At 41.6% G+C, this 15,232-nt stretch overlaps 1 protein-coding gene across 1 annotated transcript in view; it reads right to left on the bottom strand.

The window, feature by feature from the left end:
• Positions 1 to 4,500, bottom strand: part of LOC138624703 (phospholipid-transporting ATPase ABCA1) — a 143,641-nt gene extending 139,141 nt beyond the window's left edge. Inside the window, exons 1-3 of the mRNA XM_069705081.1 lie at positions 4,435 to 4,500; positions 433 to 526; positions 61 to 202 (exon numbers count right to left, since the gene is read on the bottom strand). Coding sequence (XP_069561182.1) covers positions 61 to 202; positions 433 to 526; positions 4,435 to 4,500 — 302 coding nt within the window. The remainder of the gene's footprint in view (positions 1 to 60; positions 203 to 432; positions 527 to 4,434) is intronic.
• Positions 4,501 to 15,232: the final 10,732 nt, after the last annotated feature.

Below are 15,232 nucleotides of genomic sequence, written 5' to 3' on the forward strand. Positions count from 1 at the left end.
TCATAACCAAAACATTGTGTTTGTATTAGAACACAGAATGGGCACCATCTCAGTCCTTACATGGAGTTGTTGAAGTTATTGGCTTGTCCTGGAGTCTCCCCCGGCGTTGGATGGTTCAAACAGGGATTGTCCAGGTTACAGATCATACCTTGAAGCCAGGGCAGCATGCCCGCCGATGGCATCGCTTTATTTGGGTAGTGACCTGAAGGAATAGCAATAAATACTTAGTCTCCTACCCAGCTTTATGGCTAACACAATAAACTGTTTGTTTTTGTGGATTTGTTTAATTATCATATTTCCCTCACCATTTTGATACATGCATTCATTTTAAGGGGATAAATTGTTACAGAGACAGAAAACCTGAGCAGCTGTCGTGCAGGATTAAATGACTCATGAAACGCAGTTTAACATTTCAACTGGGCTTGTACTCACATTGGCCTTTGTAAATTGGCTGATTGGTCGATCGCACCCACATAAGGATGAAGAAGAGGAACAGGGGCCACACTAGCTCAACGACCAGCCGCACCTGCACAGAGGACAAAGACATGAATCATCATTAAGTCACAGCAAATCTCTACAAAGATATGAAGCTGTTGTGAAAGTGTGTAGAAGTTTATAAAAGACAAAGAGAAACTGAGCAGCAATTTGCGTTGTCACTGTGTGGCCACTTGATGAGAAAATTAATGTCACTGATATCGGTCAGTTAAACTTAAGACCAGCAGCCAGTTTGCTTTGATAGCAGGACTATAAACTGATGAATGCCAAGAAATGCCAGACAAGAAATCATTATTAAATTAAATAAGAATTAAATAAATGACATTGAGGCTAATTTGTGAATAAGTAAACTTTCAATGGACTTAATTACCTCTGGACAGAGTCCCCAATCTTTGTGTCAAGCTAAGATAACTTATTGTGGAGTTCTTTCATACAATTGTATATTCATAACCAACAGTAAAGCATATCAAGTTTAAAGTTTCAAAACTAATTTAAATGGCAATTCAAAGTGCTTAAAATGCTGTTGTATAATTTTTGTAAACACTGTTTGACAACACTTTTGTTTGAGTGGCAGCTGATTGGTTAATGATTGACCAACATTACCTCATGCCCTGTTCATGTTCATGTCACTGTATTTACATTGTAGATACTAATGCCAGAGATCATATGTTTTACTAGTACTTTAAGCACGAGACTCCTTCAATCCTCTCCTGGATGAAGAGTCTCAACCGCTTTCTGCCTGCTGGCAGGTGAAGCTCCATGTGACGTGTTGGGTTTGTAGTTCACCCCCGGGGAATGGGCGAAGAGAGGCACCAACAAAGCACAAACGGACGACCTTGAGGCGCTACTTCTTCACTGGGTGGTTTCTCATATTTTCCACATTTACCAAACACACCCACAGGCTTACTTGGGTAAGCTGTGTGTCGCTGTGGAAAAACCAGAGTTTCTCGACGCAGCGGGTCAAGGTAACATGCCCTGTTCCACAAAAGCAATTCACCCCCACTGTGAAATATTTACAGCAGATTTATATATAACACTTTATGCCGTGTATACATTTATATACTTCGAATGAGATATTACGGTGCTGCCGCTCATTCTTCCTCGACTCCTCAGCCATTGAGGCTTTTTACGGGTCCCTTGCCACACCATCACTCACCGACCCCACCCGCAGCCCCGCGCTCACCCACTGAGCCCTCTGCGCTAACCTCAGCTGACCTGGTCTGCCTGCACACTCATCTCTCCCCAACATCTCTGCTGGAGTGACCTGCTCAGAGGAATCGGCCGATCCCTCACTCCCGCAACGTGTTCAGGCGTCGTATCTGATGACGCGCGTTAGCACAAATAATACGAGGAGACGTGGTTATTGTCCTCGTAATTAAACTTGAGGGTTGGCAGAGGTGGAGAAAATGCAATAATATCGTACACTGTATATTGCATGTTATACCACGCCATGGAAATCTTACAAATGAAAGTGCGGGCTGAGCACACTTATCTTTAACTCGGTTGGTATTCAGGCGTATAGGGCAAACAGTGAGTCTTCAGTTGTGGAATTTGTCAATGAATTTCTGATGAGGGAATTGCTGAAAAATCCCATTGCATATATTTCAAAGACACGAGATGGAATTTCGAATTCAGGCCTTTAATTCCATCTCGTGCGTGTAGTTGTGCGGAGAGGGTGAATTATCATAATGTATTCCAAAGAAAAAGGCACGGAGAGGGAACACAGCGATCATGGGGACTTTTCTCAATGTCTGGCTCCCCAGGCGTTGGCCATCGGACACCAGTCTTTGTGAACAGATAATCTCCTCCTATGAAATTATGTGAAATACTGGACCATAAAATCAGTTTCATGCCTGTTATAAAATCTTAAAATGCTTGGTGAGGCATTCATATAATTGGTCATTAACCTCCACAAGCCCTCCAGAAGCACCATTGTCCTTGCTAACTCCCACCGGTTTTGTCTAATAACAATATTTCATGTTGACATTGGCCAAATATTACACGTCCCGCGCACAAAACCACCGCTGTCCTCTTATATATTCTTTTGGAAAAGCAGTCGTATATTTCTCCCCTATACAAAAGGATACTACCCTATTCTCTTTGCCGGATGATAAAATTAACAAGGGGAATGATTCTCAGATACAAAGTTGTAAAAATTGCAAATGACTTTGCCTTGAGTTATTCCAAGAAACCACGAACTTTGATGAAAGCCAAATGTTCTTCTTTTTTTCCTGAAGATTTCTTTTGTTCTACTCAAGGCAATAGGCACACCGCTGTGCTTGAACCCCTAACAAAACAAGTGGGTGGATGTGACTCCGATCATCACTGCAAGGCTATAAATCAAAGCACACACTGGGGCTCTCTGTAACAGCGCCAGCTGTAGAAAAAAAGAAGTATCCTAAGGCTCCCGTCGCTGGATTCTTTGACAACCTATTCGGACCCTTAGAATGCTGTTGCAACACACGGGGAACTGTTATCTTCCTGCAGCATGTGAACTCTGGGCCAGTGTGGGTGACATCACGGGCATTTAGGTCCACCGTATATCACTAACTGGCAGACCCGTTTGTTTGACAAAGGGGCAATTGTTTCAGAGGTTTTCTACATCAGTAAAATTCCGCACAGGGTTGAATTCATATCAAGGTGATACTAATTTACGTTTAAATTTTAAAAAAAAAAAAAAAAAAAAATCTAATTTTGGACGTATCTTTGCTTTGTGAATGAATATCAAAAGAGTTTCCCATTATCAAGAAATGAGACCCTACTATAAACTAGAAAAGGGTACATCTCCTGAAGATTTGTGGTTTCAGCTGAGCACTTCAAGTATTTGAAGCAGGTGGAATCAGTTGAAGTGCAACAGCTGCAGGCATTTGAATCCCTCAGTTGTCCTGTTGTGAGCACTTGAACTAACATCTGAAGTGAAACACTGAAAGCAGTTGAGTTTGTCGGTGGTAGCAGGAAAGATAAAAGCAGTTGACATTTCAGATGAAGTTGAAGCATCACATATTATTTAAGTACATTGTATGTATATAGCTGAAGATGCAGTCGGTATAAAACAATGAGCTGCCGGTGAAATGTCAGATTTAGGATTTTAGCATCGGTATAAAATCATAAATCCAAACAGGAGAAAAATATATGTGGAATATCTTTGCTAATTTTGCAAAATCAAAAAAAGATGGAATCTAAACAATACATCTTTGGTCAAATTTGTCAAATAAAGTGATTTATCAAACTTTTAATCTTAAACTTGATTATGTTTTCAAACAGAAGTGTTCGGTGCACAACGGTATCAATGACAGTCGAAAGATTTGAAAACTGAACAATTACTTTTTTTTTCAGCTTCTGGCTGATAAAATATGTAATTCTGCTGCTTTTTTAAAAAATTTTAAAAAGAAATCACGCCTCTGAAACTCGCTGGCAGGATGTGGGGATCAGAGTTGAAAAGTCAAAATTAATTACACTGAATTGTCTGCTAACACTTTTAAAAACTGTAGTGACACTTTTTGGGTGACATTTCTCAGGTCAGGCTGTTGGTAAGAAAAGACAAAGAGAGTATTTGCCCTTCAAACAAAGCATTTAACATTCGTCACTCCCTATCCAACTCCCACTGGGCCAAAGACAGGCTTTGTTAGAAGTAAAATGCAGGCAATGTGACATAATGTGCACCGGAGATAGATCACCAAAAATTGAAGGTGACACTTTGAATTGGTCGGCATTAAGGTAAGATTGTTCTTGTTCTCTAGTGGGAGAGTTAAAGGTGGCTTACTTCTATGGGAGACAATTTTCGGAGTAAATCCCACCTATTACCTTTTCCCTCCCATGAATAACTTGGTTGCCCTTGATAACACAACCCTGGGACTACATCCTCATTTTCCCTCCATTGCTGACCAATTTTAACAGATATACGTTGACGTGTAAAGAGGGTGCTGAGCACAAGTGTACCTTTTGTCTCTTCCGGAGAGTGAAGTTCTTCCACAGGAGCAGAGTGAACTGCGTCAGGAGACCCATTACGGCTTATCCTGGCAATATCCTGCCAAAGCGTCGCTATGGCAACTGGCCCACTTAATAAACCCTGGAGGGAATAAAAGGCAGAGTTTGGTTTTAATACAGAAGAGCAATGCATCTTGGGGGAGTGCCACTAATCATTCACTTCCCCAGGCCTTAGGGCTTATGGTGCGGCACCTGTTCTAAGAATTATTATCACCTACACTCAGCAAATCTCAGGACGTCTCAGCACATGGAGGTTAGGCAGTTTGGAACTATAGTTAAAGAGTCGTTACAAAAGAAAATGTGCTTGTTTTACTAAGTACTATAAACTATTAGATCAAAATCTAAATATCTTTCCTTTTTCTTTGAAAGGGGCAGTTGAAACCACAGTATAGTCTTTGTCTCATTGACTACAGTCCAACAAATTCCCTATATATGAATTTATAAGTCTCTTTAGTGACCAGCGAAAATACACGTCAACAACTACATGGACAAGTGCATCACTTTTTGTGTGGACCAAAAGACGGCTGTAAAAGGTTTATAACATGTTTTACAAGCTGCTCACCCCTGATCACACAGATAATAAACAAATAGGTCTGCCGTACCATTTTTACGCTGCCGCATTGTAGCGGATTAGATTCATATTCGGGGCACCACTTTCTGTCGAGCAGAAAGAATTAAGATTTAATTTGAAGAGGCTGTACAGGCAGATATACAAGTGATCAGTCGACATAATCTGAACCGTGACTTCTGCATTCAGGGATTTCTTTCGATATCTTCCAGGAAACACACAAAAACTTGTGCTTGGTCTATGAGGATATTTACTGAACAATATTTACACCAAGAATAAACAAATATATATTGTAGTGTATGGATCATTGTTGTGGTTAACAGGACTTCAAAACTATAGCGGAGTGATGGTGGGAAGAATTACAGTTAAATTATTAAAACGGAGCTAGTTCCTGACGTAAATGAGAGATTTAAGTTATTTAGAATTGGATAAATCAGCTATCAGACATCAACTCAATGGATCAAAGTACTCAGATAGATTCTGCCTACTGGAGGGTGGTCCCGGTCATCTAGACGAGCCTCTTTCTTGCGGACCTCTGTGCAGATGTCAGGGGCCTGGAGTTTGGCGTCGTGCTGTGGGTGTTCACTCCTGCAGCTGGCGTCCCGTCCGGGCTTCTTCTGCTGGTACCGTTGGGTTTTGTTGAGGATCGACGACCAGGGTGCAGTGATGCAACAGCTGTCAGCTCTGGCAAAAAGGATCTTCAGAGCTTTGTCCGGGTTGAGAGATGACTGGATTTATCCTTACGAGATGATCAAAAATACTTCTTGTGAGAAAAAGAATAAAACAACGCCGTCGTCGGTTGCAGGCTATAATTAAACTCAATTAGTCGCAATTAATAGTATGCGTTCTTCACGACAAACAATCGTAAAGTGTGAGATGAACTCAGACAGAGAGGGACGAGCGATCAATATTAAGGTTGATCAGAAAAAGAGAAAAAGCCCACGGTTCAGTCTGAGGTTTCTTTTTTATGAACGGCCAGGTTGGAGGCGGGGTCAACGGTCCGATGACCACTCGCTGAGCCTGCTCTGAGAAGAGGGAGAATGGTTCCTTTAAAGAAAAGGGCTAATTATTAATTTCGACACGGCTAAGAATAAAAGTTCATTATTCTTCCACGAAAGGTGAGTTCATGTTTGTTTACTCGACCTGGTGAGTTTTACGACGCGGAAGCTTTTCGGAGGTTATCTGTAGATCTGTGGTGTCTAGTGTCGTAAGTTCTTGTGACTTCAGAATGACCTGCAGCTCTATGTGCTGAAGAGGATGTCTTGCTACAACATCCAAGTATGACCTTTATTAAAAACGCCACCACTGACTGTCTTTCCAGTGACTTCAGTTCATTTACTGGCGTGCCGTGAGGTCCCATTCAGTGGCACAGGAATGTCGTTCGGTCTGAATATGGTAATTTAATGAACTCGGACAAAAGCCGCATATTCGGCTGTATAACGAGTGCATTTTAAAGGATTTGTTAAACCGCCATTGAGAGTATGTCCAATATTGTTACACAGATAATAAAAATAACTGCACGTTCACACTTTGACACATTGCCTATAGTATATAAACATTTGTAATATATTAAAAGATACAATTGAGAACAATAGAGGACTGAACAGAATTTGTTTTTTATCCAACAATATATTGCAACTACGCAATTATACACTTTGCCTATATTTACAAAACAATAGATGCTATAAAGATGGGGGAAAAAACAGATAAATCATTAAAAAAATGTTGTCCATACAATACAAAATGTGGTGTTGTGTGCATGCACTCAATTCAAAGACATGAATTAGTATTTAGTACCCATGGTTTATTACCTGTCTGGTGTCTGGAACCTGTTGTGAAGCCTGATGCTCTGCAGAGACTTTTTTAAGATTAAAGTACGTGCACTAGGTGAGTCAGGTGGGGATTAGGATGGGCTTTTTAGCCCAAGGGTAGTCCTGACAAATGTGCCACCTTTTAACGCTCCATTTCCTCTTTCTGCACAGGTCTCATCTCCTCTCTGTGTGTTTACATTATTTACTGCTACTTCATGGATGCTTAATCTACTGTCATGGGAGGGTTGATGCTCCCCTCGCTTCCAAAACAACAAAATAAGTCCTCTAACGGGCTAAAGAATTAGCGCGCTCAAGGCCATTCAATAATCTCTTGCAGAGTATTGGTGAGATGGTTTTATTGTTGTAGAGGCCGATCGACCCGTATCATGCCATAACTGCCGTTTTCACGTAATCAAAACTATTCCATGTTTTTGACTTTAACCAGAGATTGCGGTCTTGTGAATGTACTGCAAATCACATTCCTCTCCTCCACACTAGTTTCTCCTTTAGTGGAATATTCATTATAGGCTTCAGCCATTAGTCCATGGTTTACTTTGCACATCTTTTGATGGGAGATAGTTATGGAACTGTACAAATGGCCTGGGTCATTACATTGAGGCCGAGCACACGCATGAGCACTCGACTCCACGAAATGCTTGTATAATTGAGTATCTGCCGCATTTGACGGCACAGCTTTCAAGCTTTGTCTTTTGAAACATGTAACGCGCAAGAGAAGGACAGCTTGGTACCACCTCCACTCTGAAATCATGTCAAGCATGAAGGGTAAACAACATGTCTAAGAATATACTCAATCCATATGTCAGAAATGTGTGTCTCTGTGTGTGTGCGTTCGTGCTGGTATCTGAAGAAAGAGATTTGCCTGTAAAAAGATGGTGTGTGGGTGTGGTGGTGGGCGGTGGTGGTGGGCGGTGGGGGGGTGAGCATTGTGGAGAGGCCCAGCTCAAGGACTCTTTTTCGATTCCACATCTGAAGAAGAGATAACAAGTAACGAGAGGGTATGATTGTGATTTGCATTGCAGCCACAGTGTTACAAAACACAATGAACACAGTTCTCCAGAGAACAAAAACCATAGAGTGTGAAGTGCTTTCCAGATTATCATTTTTCATCTGTGGCTAGGAGCACACCGAATAATTGAAATAAGTTCATTCTTTTATTTTGCCACTTTTTTTGGTCTAGTTTTTTTTTTTTCCACAAGACTGTGGCCACCAGACGCTGACATCAGCTTTTCACGGTATCATTAGTTCCAAAGAAAGCCCAAATAAAAGAGCACGGACGGGAGAAACGGAGAGGGTGTAGTGCTACAAAAGAAGAGAGCGCCAAGTATTGAGAGGATATAAGTGCTGATGCATGCCTGGCATTTGGGGACAAGGGACGGCAAAGTGCATTATTTCAGCCCCGAGGATGATCGAAAGAGAAAACAGATATTTGTCATAGAGCATGAGAGCAGAGGACAGCAGAGAATGACTGCAACATCAGTTACAAGGGGGTCGAAATAGCCCTCTGAAGGGTATAATGGTCCCTGTGCTCCTTTGTCCAATCTGTCTTTTTCCCCTGTCCAACTCTACCTCCGTCATGAGCACTGTACACATTTACTGAAGCAGGCATTCATACTATAGACTGCGAGCAGGTAAGATCAGGGTGTGTTATTCGTGTTGTGCCGCAGTCTAATAAACCTCAGTGCTTTCCTCTTCGGATGTTATGTTCAGGTTTTCAAAGTGAGAAATTGTTTTGTTTTTCCAGATCACCGGCATGATCCTGCTGGTGACTTTTTGTTGTTGTACAGTCTTGTTGGTCGTGCCGCTATAGATCACTGTACAACAATAAACTAGCGCCGTACAAACTGTGATACGTCCACCACAAAGCCGGTGGTATTAGTACGACCGGGCTCCACCGAGCTGCCTACTGCTGGAAGGCCCAACAACAGCACTCCAACCTGCACAATTTTAAGCCATTTGGTGTCATTCTATTACAAACATACGCATCGCATTACAAAGATGCAAAAAAAAAAAAAAAAAGTAGTCGGTGATCATTCAAATAGTTTATAAATAAAAATTTCCCTGTCAGTCACTTTGCGTGATGTCAGCATAATGCTAAATTTGGCTCGACCCGGTCGGATACCGACACCCCAGGCGTTAGATTGAGCCAACGGAACGAGTTTAATTTTGATATATCTCCATGGTCCAAAACGGAATCGAGAGGAAGGTGACGAGGCCGGACCGGACAAGTCAGACGAACCGTTCAATGCTGTAGAGCCTTATGTTGTCGCTATTTAGCCTTTTTGATGCTGTAACTTGGTTTAATCAGTGAATTTTATTTAGAATTTTTGTTTTTTTTTAAGTTTTGGTATCTACCATGGGAAGTGATACTTGGGAAATTGGGTTTGGTACATCGTCTAAACATTTTGTAAACCTCTGCACGAAACTGATTGTTCCTCAAGAATACAGAGGCGCTTTAGAGTATAGCTTAAAATAGAGAAGAAAAAAATATTTAAAATGGACAACTGCAAATTTTGAACCAGGGGAAATCTGTTACTCTACTTGCGTATGTGCAATCCAAACACGAGAAATTAATTTGATTAATAAAGACCATATGAAGAATGTTTAAATAAACCGAATCAATATTTTCATTTGATTTAACAACATCACCTGCACTTGAGGAATACTCAACTCAAAAACCTGCCCAACAAGAAGAAGCTTGCTCCGTCACAAAAGACTGCAGGTTGAGCTCACGGTCCAATTCGGATCCAGTTTCATGGTAAAAAAAAAAAAAAAAAAAGACTGTGCCGTAGAAACTTTTCAAACCACTCCATAATCCACTTCTCCTTGGTCCATTCATATCCTCAGTTTGTGCCGCAACCTTCATTTTTCCAAAAATGTGTCTAAATTCACTGCTTCCGTTCGTTGTGTTGCGAGCATGAGAGTCACAGATCCTCGTGTCCCTCGATCCTCAAACTGCATATTAGTGCAGACTCGTCCATTCCAGCTCGAGGCTGGTGACCTAACTGCGTTTCCGTCGGTTGCCAGTTTATTAGGTACATTAGTCTGATACAGTCCTGCAGTAAATCCTACCTTCATGAAGGTAATTCTGTTGAAACTCAATCCAACTTCAAGTTTGTGGTGCTGTTGAACTGACAAGTGTTTCTATTATTTTGTCCACCCCTTTTATATAACCCCTCTGTATAATGCAATACACTTTAACAGCACCACAAACTACATCTTGCTAAATTGAATTTACACGTCTTTAAAACTGTTTCAACAAAAAGACGAACATTATAACCTTCACAAAGGTTGGATTTATTGCAGTGTTGCTGCATTAGCTACTGAAGCCCTGTCGTATCAGACTGCATTAGTTCCGGCTACGTGTATAAACTGGCAACTAAGCGTGTATTTATATTGCTTTCCTTTTCCTCTCATCAACTACAGCTGCACTGCCGCTGCCGACTTCGTCCCGTTTTCTTTTTGCATCGGTTTCAGCCCCAATCGCCGACCTGCCTGCCGGAATAACTTGGTCAGCACATCTCCGATTCAAATAGCCTATCTGGCCCTCACCACATCTGGCCTTCACCTTCACCTCTACTCAGCAGTCATACCCTTCAGCCCTGCGATGCTGTGGGCCACAAGAAGCTCAATGTTTCTGCAGCATGATCACTGGCTTATTTTAGTATCAAGAATCTCCTTTGTAGCTCTGCATTACTCTCACTGCAACACCGCAGCTATCAGCACCCGACTGTCCCTCGGGCAAGTCTCATGCCTGTCCCTGTGCCAGCTCTGCCAAGCTGACAGGGAGAGTTTACTGACCCACACACTGAATCCAAGGCAATGTAAGTAGATAGTCCTTCTGGAACACAACATATAGCTTTAGAGGATGTTCATGACCCTGCTGTGCATAGTCACAGACAGAAGTATACGCTCTTAAAACGGCGTGCAAATAGAGTTATATTACATGTTATAAATGATGTAATGACTTGATATCAGTTGGACAAAATGAGTCCATCCCTTTGCTCTGTTCTGGTCAACTTCCTCATGACTAAGCATGTTATGAAACAACGGATTTAAAGCTATACCTAGCAAAAAATATCAAACATTTCTTTCACAGTACTATTATTTTAATACCAAAATGTATTTATTAGTTTTACCGTTTAAAAAAAAAAAAAAAAAAAACAGATTTGGAACCAAACAATGTGCCCATCAACAAAAAAAGACGTGCGCACACTGAAAACGATAGGACGCGTGGTGGAAACAAAAAGTACTATTATGAATCTATTCGTTTAGTTGCTTGGCTGACGAGGGCACGCACCCATAATTACTTCTTTGGGTTGAAAAATTATACAATGCTCGACAGGGAAAATGTGGCGACATTGTGCTGCTGCACTCTGGTGTCAGCGTGCCTGACAACTGTAGCGCCGATGTTAAACTTGAGACCAACAAATAAATGAGTCAGTCAGGGGAGTTTGGTCACACCTGCATACAGAAGCTTTATTCCTGTGTGTGAAAAGTGAGTGTTGCTTCCACTGTTTAATTACTTGCTTATTAAATCTATTTTTAACACAGAATGCTTAAACGCAAATGAGTACACTAATCAGGTTTTGCTGCTGGCAACACCTGGTTTGTATTTCACGTCTTAAAAAAGCAGCTTCAAAAAAAATGCTGTTGTTCGTCTCCCTGTGAACGCAAAGCTCCATCGTGAACACTAAATGACATGAAAAATCTGCGTGCTGCTACTTTTGTCACAAACTGTATCTAATTTATAAGTCTACCTTTAGGTATGATACTAGCGTCTGTCTTAATACCAGTGATACAATTTTGACAGCCATTATAGGTAATTAGTTTTGGAGAAGGGATATTTCTAAGCTCTGATAACTGCTACTTGGGGCCACCTGTCAATCACTTTTAGCCGCTAATTACTCATTCGTTAGAAACAAATGAAAGTGATAAATAAAAAAAATTACAGGATAAATGTTTGCACTTAATGAATCATTAAGACATGTCATTCAAGAACAAATTATTTTGCATATACGGTATTGAGTACGAAGGCACATACTGTGTCAGTATCCCTTTACAACGTGTTACAGCACTCCAGGCTCCGTGTAAATCAATAGCATTTGAGTAGTATTGCTCAGCTTCGGGCAAAGTTCACGGTCTTTCCCCTTCTGACTCCGCAAGCAAGCTGTCAAAATATGAGCATGTTCAAACTTCCTGAAATGTGGTCAATGATTACAGCCAAACACTGAACAACATGTGCATCGTTTTCTCCGGATAATGAGTAAAAACAAAGTTATCAATTCTAATCCTTTATTTGCTTCTCGGCTCCTATATTTCCATTTTAAACCCGGCCAGCCTGGAGACCGGTTTGTTCAATGTTTTCAAATGAGATAAGCAGGTCTCACGGCACTTCTATTTGATCCACCACAGACAAGACAGGAGGAGGAAAATAGAGACGACTGTGTCGCTACCCCGGCCTGAGCCCGAACTGGCCTCGGGAGTCGAGAGCAAGCCACAAAAACAACAACAGAAGAAACACAGCATCGCAGGGGGCTCGGCTCCAAAACATGTGTACCGTTAGAGAGAACAAACTGTCAAAAACAACCTACCTCCAAGCTTTGTGCTTTTCACCCATCAGCACATCTCGGGGCCTGAAGAAGGATTGGACCGGATTTCACTGCCGGCCTTTATAACTTGGCAAAGAGCAACACTTTTACCATCTCTTTCCTTCTCTCTCTCAGTCCCTGCCTACCTCGCCTTCTACCCAGAGTCATAAAGTATGCAAATGACCTCTGCCGAGCCAGCCGTAGCGACTGTAGCCACAGTAATGCCACAGCCAGGAAGCACACGGGTGGTGTACATTACACAGCACGTTCCCTTAAGCTTGGCCCTGTCGCAGAGCACATATGTCTGCTTCTTGTAGTCTTGTCTAATATACCTGATGAAACCGGCCGGGTGAGCGGGAGCACTGCCCTACATTTCACTGGCCTTGTTTTGGCATTCAGGGGTTGCCTTGAGGGGTTGTCTCGCAGCAAACTTTGAAACTTAAGTCACCTGTTGACTTAGCGCAAATTATTCATGAGCTCATTAGTCCAAAAATTAATCTTTTTATTTTTAATAAGGAAAGCACCAGTTAGAGAGGTTAGAGATCAGATGGGATCACGAGAAGCGCATTTATTTACTGAGACAGAGCCGAGCCGAAAATGTTGATGAAGCAGTTGATGAAGAAGTGAATGTGTCACATGGGGACACGCGGCTAAGTGCTGTGACTGTAGGGTTTTATAACAACTATATAATTTGGTAACAAGGGGGCTAAGACTTTATTATTCTAGGTAATAAAGAATAATACCAAAGGTGCACTGGGAGAATATAATTATGTAGATGAGACCGGTGTTTACTGAGAAGGTAGACAGGAAATAAATAGGGAAGCCTCACACTGGATGATATTTCTGTGCTCATTAGAAAACATGTCACCAAAAAAATGTAGTTTTTTTTTTTATTTTACTCCAAAGCTAAAGCAAAGCTTTTACATAAAGTTCTGTCAATTATTATCCACATTTTTTTTATTTATTTTTTTAAGAAAACTGCATTTGATTCCTGCAATTCAAGTGTGGACAACTGGGTATTTCAATATTCTGATTATTGTATACGCCAAATGTAACCAGCCAGATCTTTGCATAAAAGTGCAATGTGTCAATAAACACAATAATCTGTGTTTTTGTCCTGATTCTGATCAAACTCTCTTGTCCTCAACGGTCCTTCACAGTAAAGAAAACTTTTTTCCCTTCCCTATCAATCACTCCGGGGTCACTGTGACTTGTTCATCAGCTGTAGGTCCATACTCTCAATTAGTTCCACGTATTCACACTCATGGAACCCAGGTGAAACACTGACTGCCCAAAAGTAATTGCTTCGACTAATGAAGTGGTGCCGCTCGAAGGTGCCAGTGCGCTAGAGTACACCTGCTGTTCCCGGGTCGGTAAACCCCCGTGTTCGTCTAGCCATAGTAATGAAAAAACAAGGGGCACATTTGCAGCAGCGTTACCTTGTCATTTGCTTCCCGCATACCTTAAGGAACAAACGATAATGGGAACACAACCTGAACCTGACAAGAAGAAAATGAGCCAGGGGCCACGGAGTGAGCAGCATACAGTAAGTAAAGCAAAGCTATAATGAAAGGAGATTTTCAGTGCAGCAAACACTCGATTTAATGGTTTTCATCTGTGAGGAGCTCTCTGTCTGTCTGTACATTATTCACCGTCTTTGGGATGTCTGTGTAGAATGAAGGGCAAGTCGTTTCTCATTCTAAAGAGGAAAGCATAGACTGAAATAATTTACAAGCCGCATCGACGGAAGCGTGCTGGATCAAGAGTAAAAATAGTAAAACTAATGGGGCATTTGGATGAAACTCCAAATTCTTTGCCCATACAAAAAAAATTGAGATTAGTCAAACAAAGCAGGGAGAAAAATTGTCTCGAAACCAGCTTATTCTACGTTGTACTCGACCTTATTTTAATTATACAGTTAGAAGAATTCCCCGCAGTGATCCAACTTCATACCATCCCACTACTCGCATCATTACAGAGAGCTAATGTTTGCTGCGATGTACAAAAGTAAAAAATATTCCTTACCACAGAACCTTGTAGAAAGAGTAACAAGCTCCTTCGCAATCCTCATTGATTCTATTGCCCAGAGGAACTAAAAGTACAGAAAAGTTCACTGACTTCATTTTTTTTATGCGCATCAAAGTTCAAGCTGGCACTTTTGCATGGCTCGACCCCTGTGTGTGTGTGCTTCGTTTCGATCAATCTCAACAAAATAAGAGAAATGATCACAGATGAATACCCAAGCAAGTAAAGTCAATACTCCAGGCTGCTTACTGGGAACTGGTGTGGAGGAAAGCCGGACTGAATGCCACTGAGATCTCCCCGAGACCCTGAGCTGGCTTCCTCCTGCCCTTCTTTTCTACAATTTCCCTCTCTCCCTGTTCATGAGGTGATCAGTATACACACCGGTGCTTGTTAACCTTGTTAATCCGGGCAGACTGGACAGCTGATGGACACCGGGCAGGCATGATATCAGGTCACAGCTGGCATTTTGGCTTTCCATTCTGTAATGTCTTCCTCTAAGCAGGTGGAGAGTTGTCCTGGGGGGGAAAGAGAGAGAGAAAAAAATAAATAAAAAAAAGACAAAAGTTGAGGAAAACAAATAACAGCCTTCCGCAAAAGCTGCTGCCTCTTCCTGACTGCTGGCCATGGGTACAATTGTATTTATTTTGACTTCAGCCAGCACAGCCTACACAGAGTGTGCAGAAGCAGAACAGCACTTCTTTCTTCTTTTTTCCCCTCTTTTCAACTCGTGTAGTCTA

Source organism: Brachyistius frenatus, unplaced genomic scaffold, assembly GCF_029030835.1.
Source record: "Brachyistius frenatus isolate BFR_SWC_R1_liver_20210118 unplaced genomic scaffold, ASM2903083v1 Contig_54, whole genome shotgun sequence".
Classification (NCBI taxonomy): domain Eukaryota; kingdom Metazoa; phylum Chordata; class Actinopteri; family Embiotocidae; genus Brachyistius; species Brachyistius frenatus.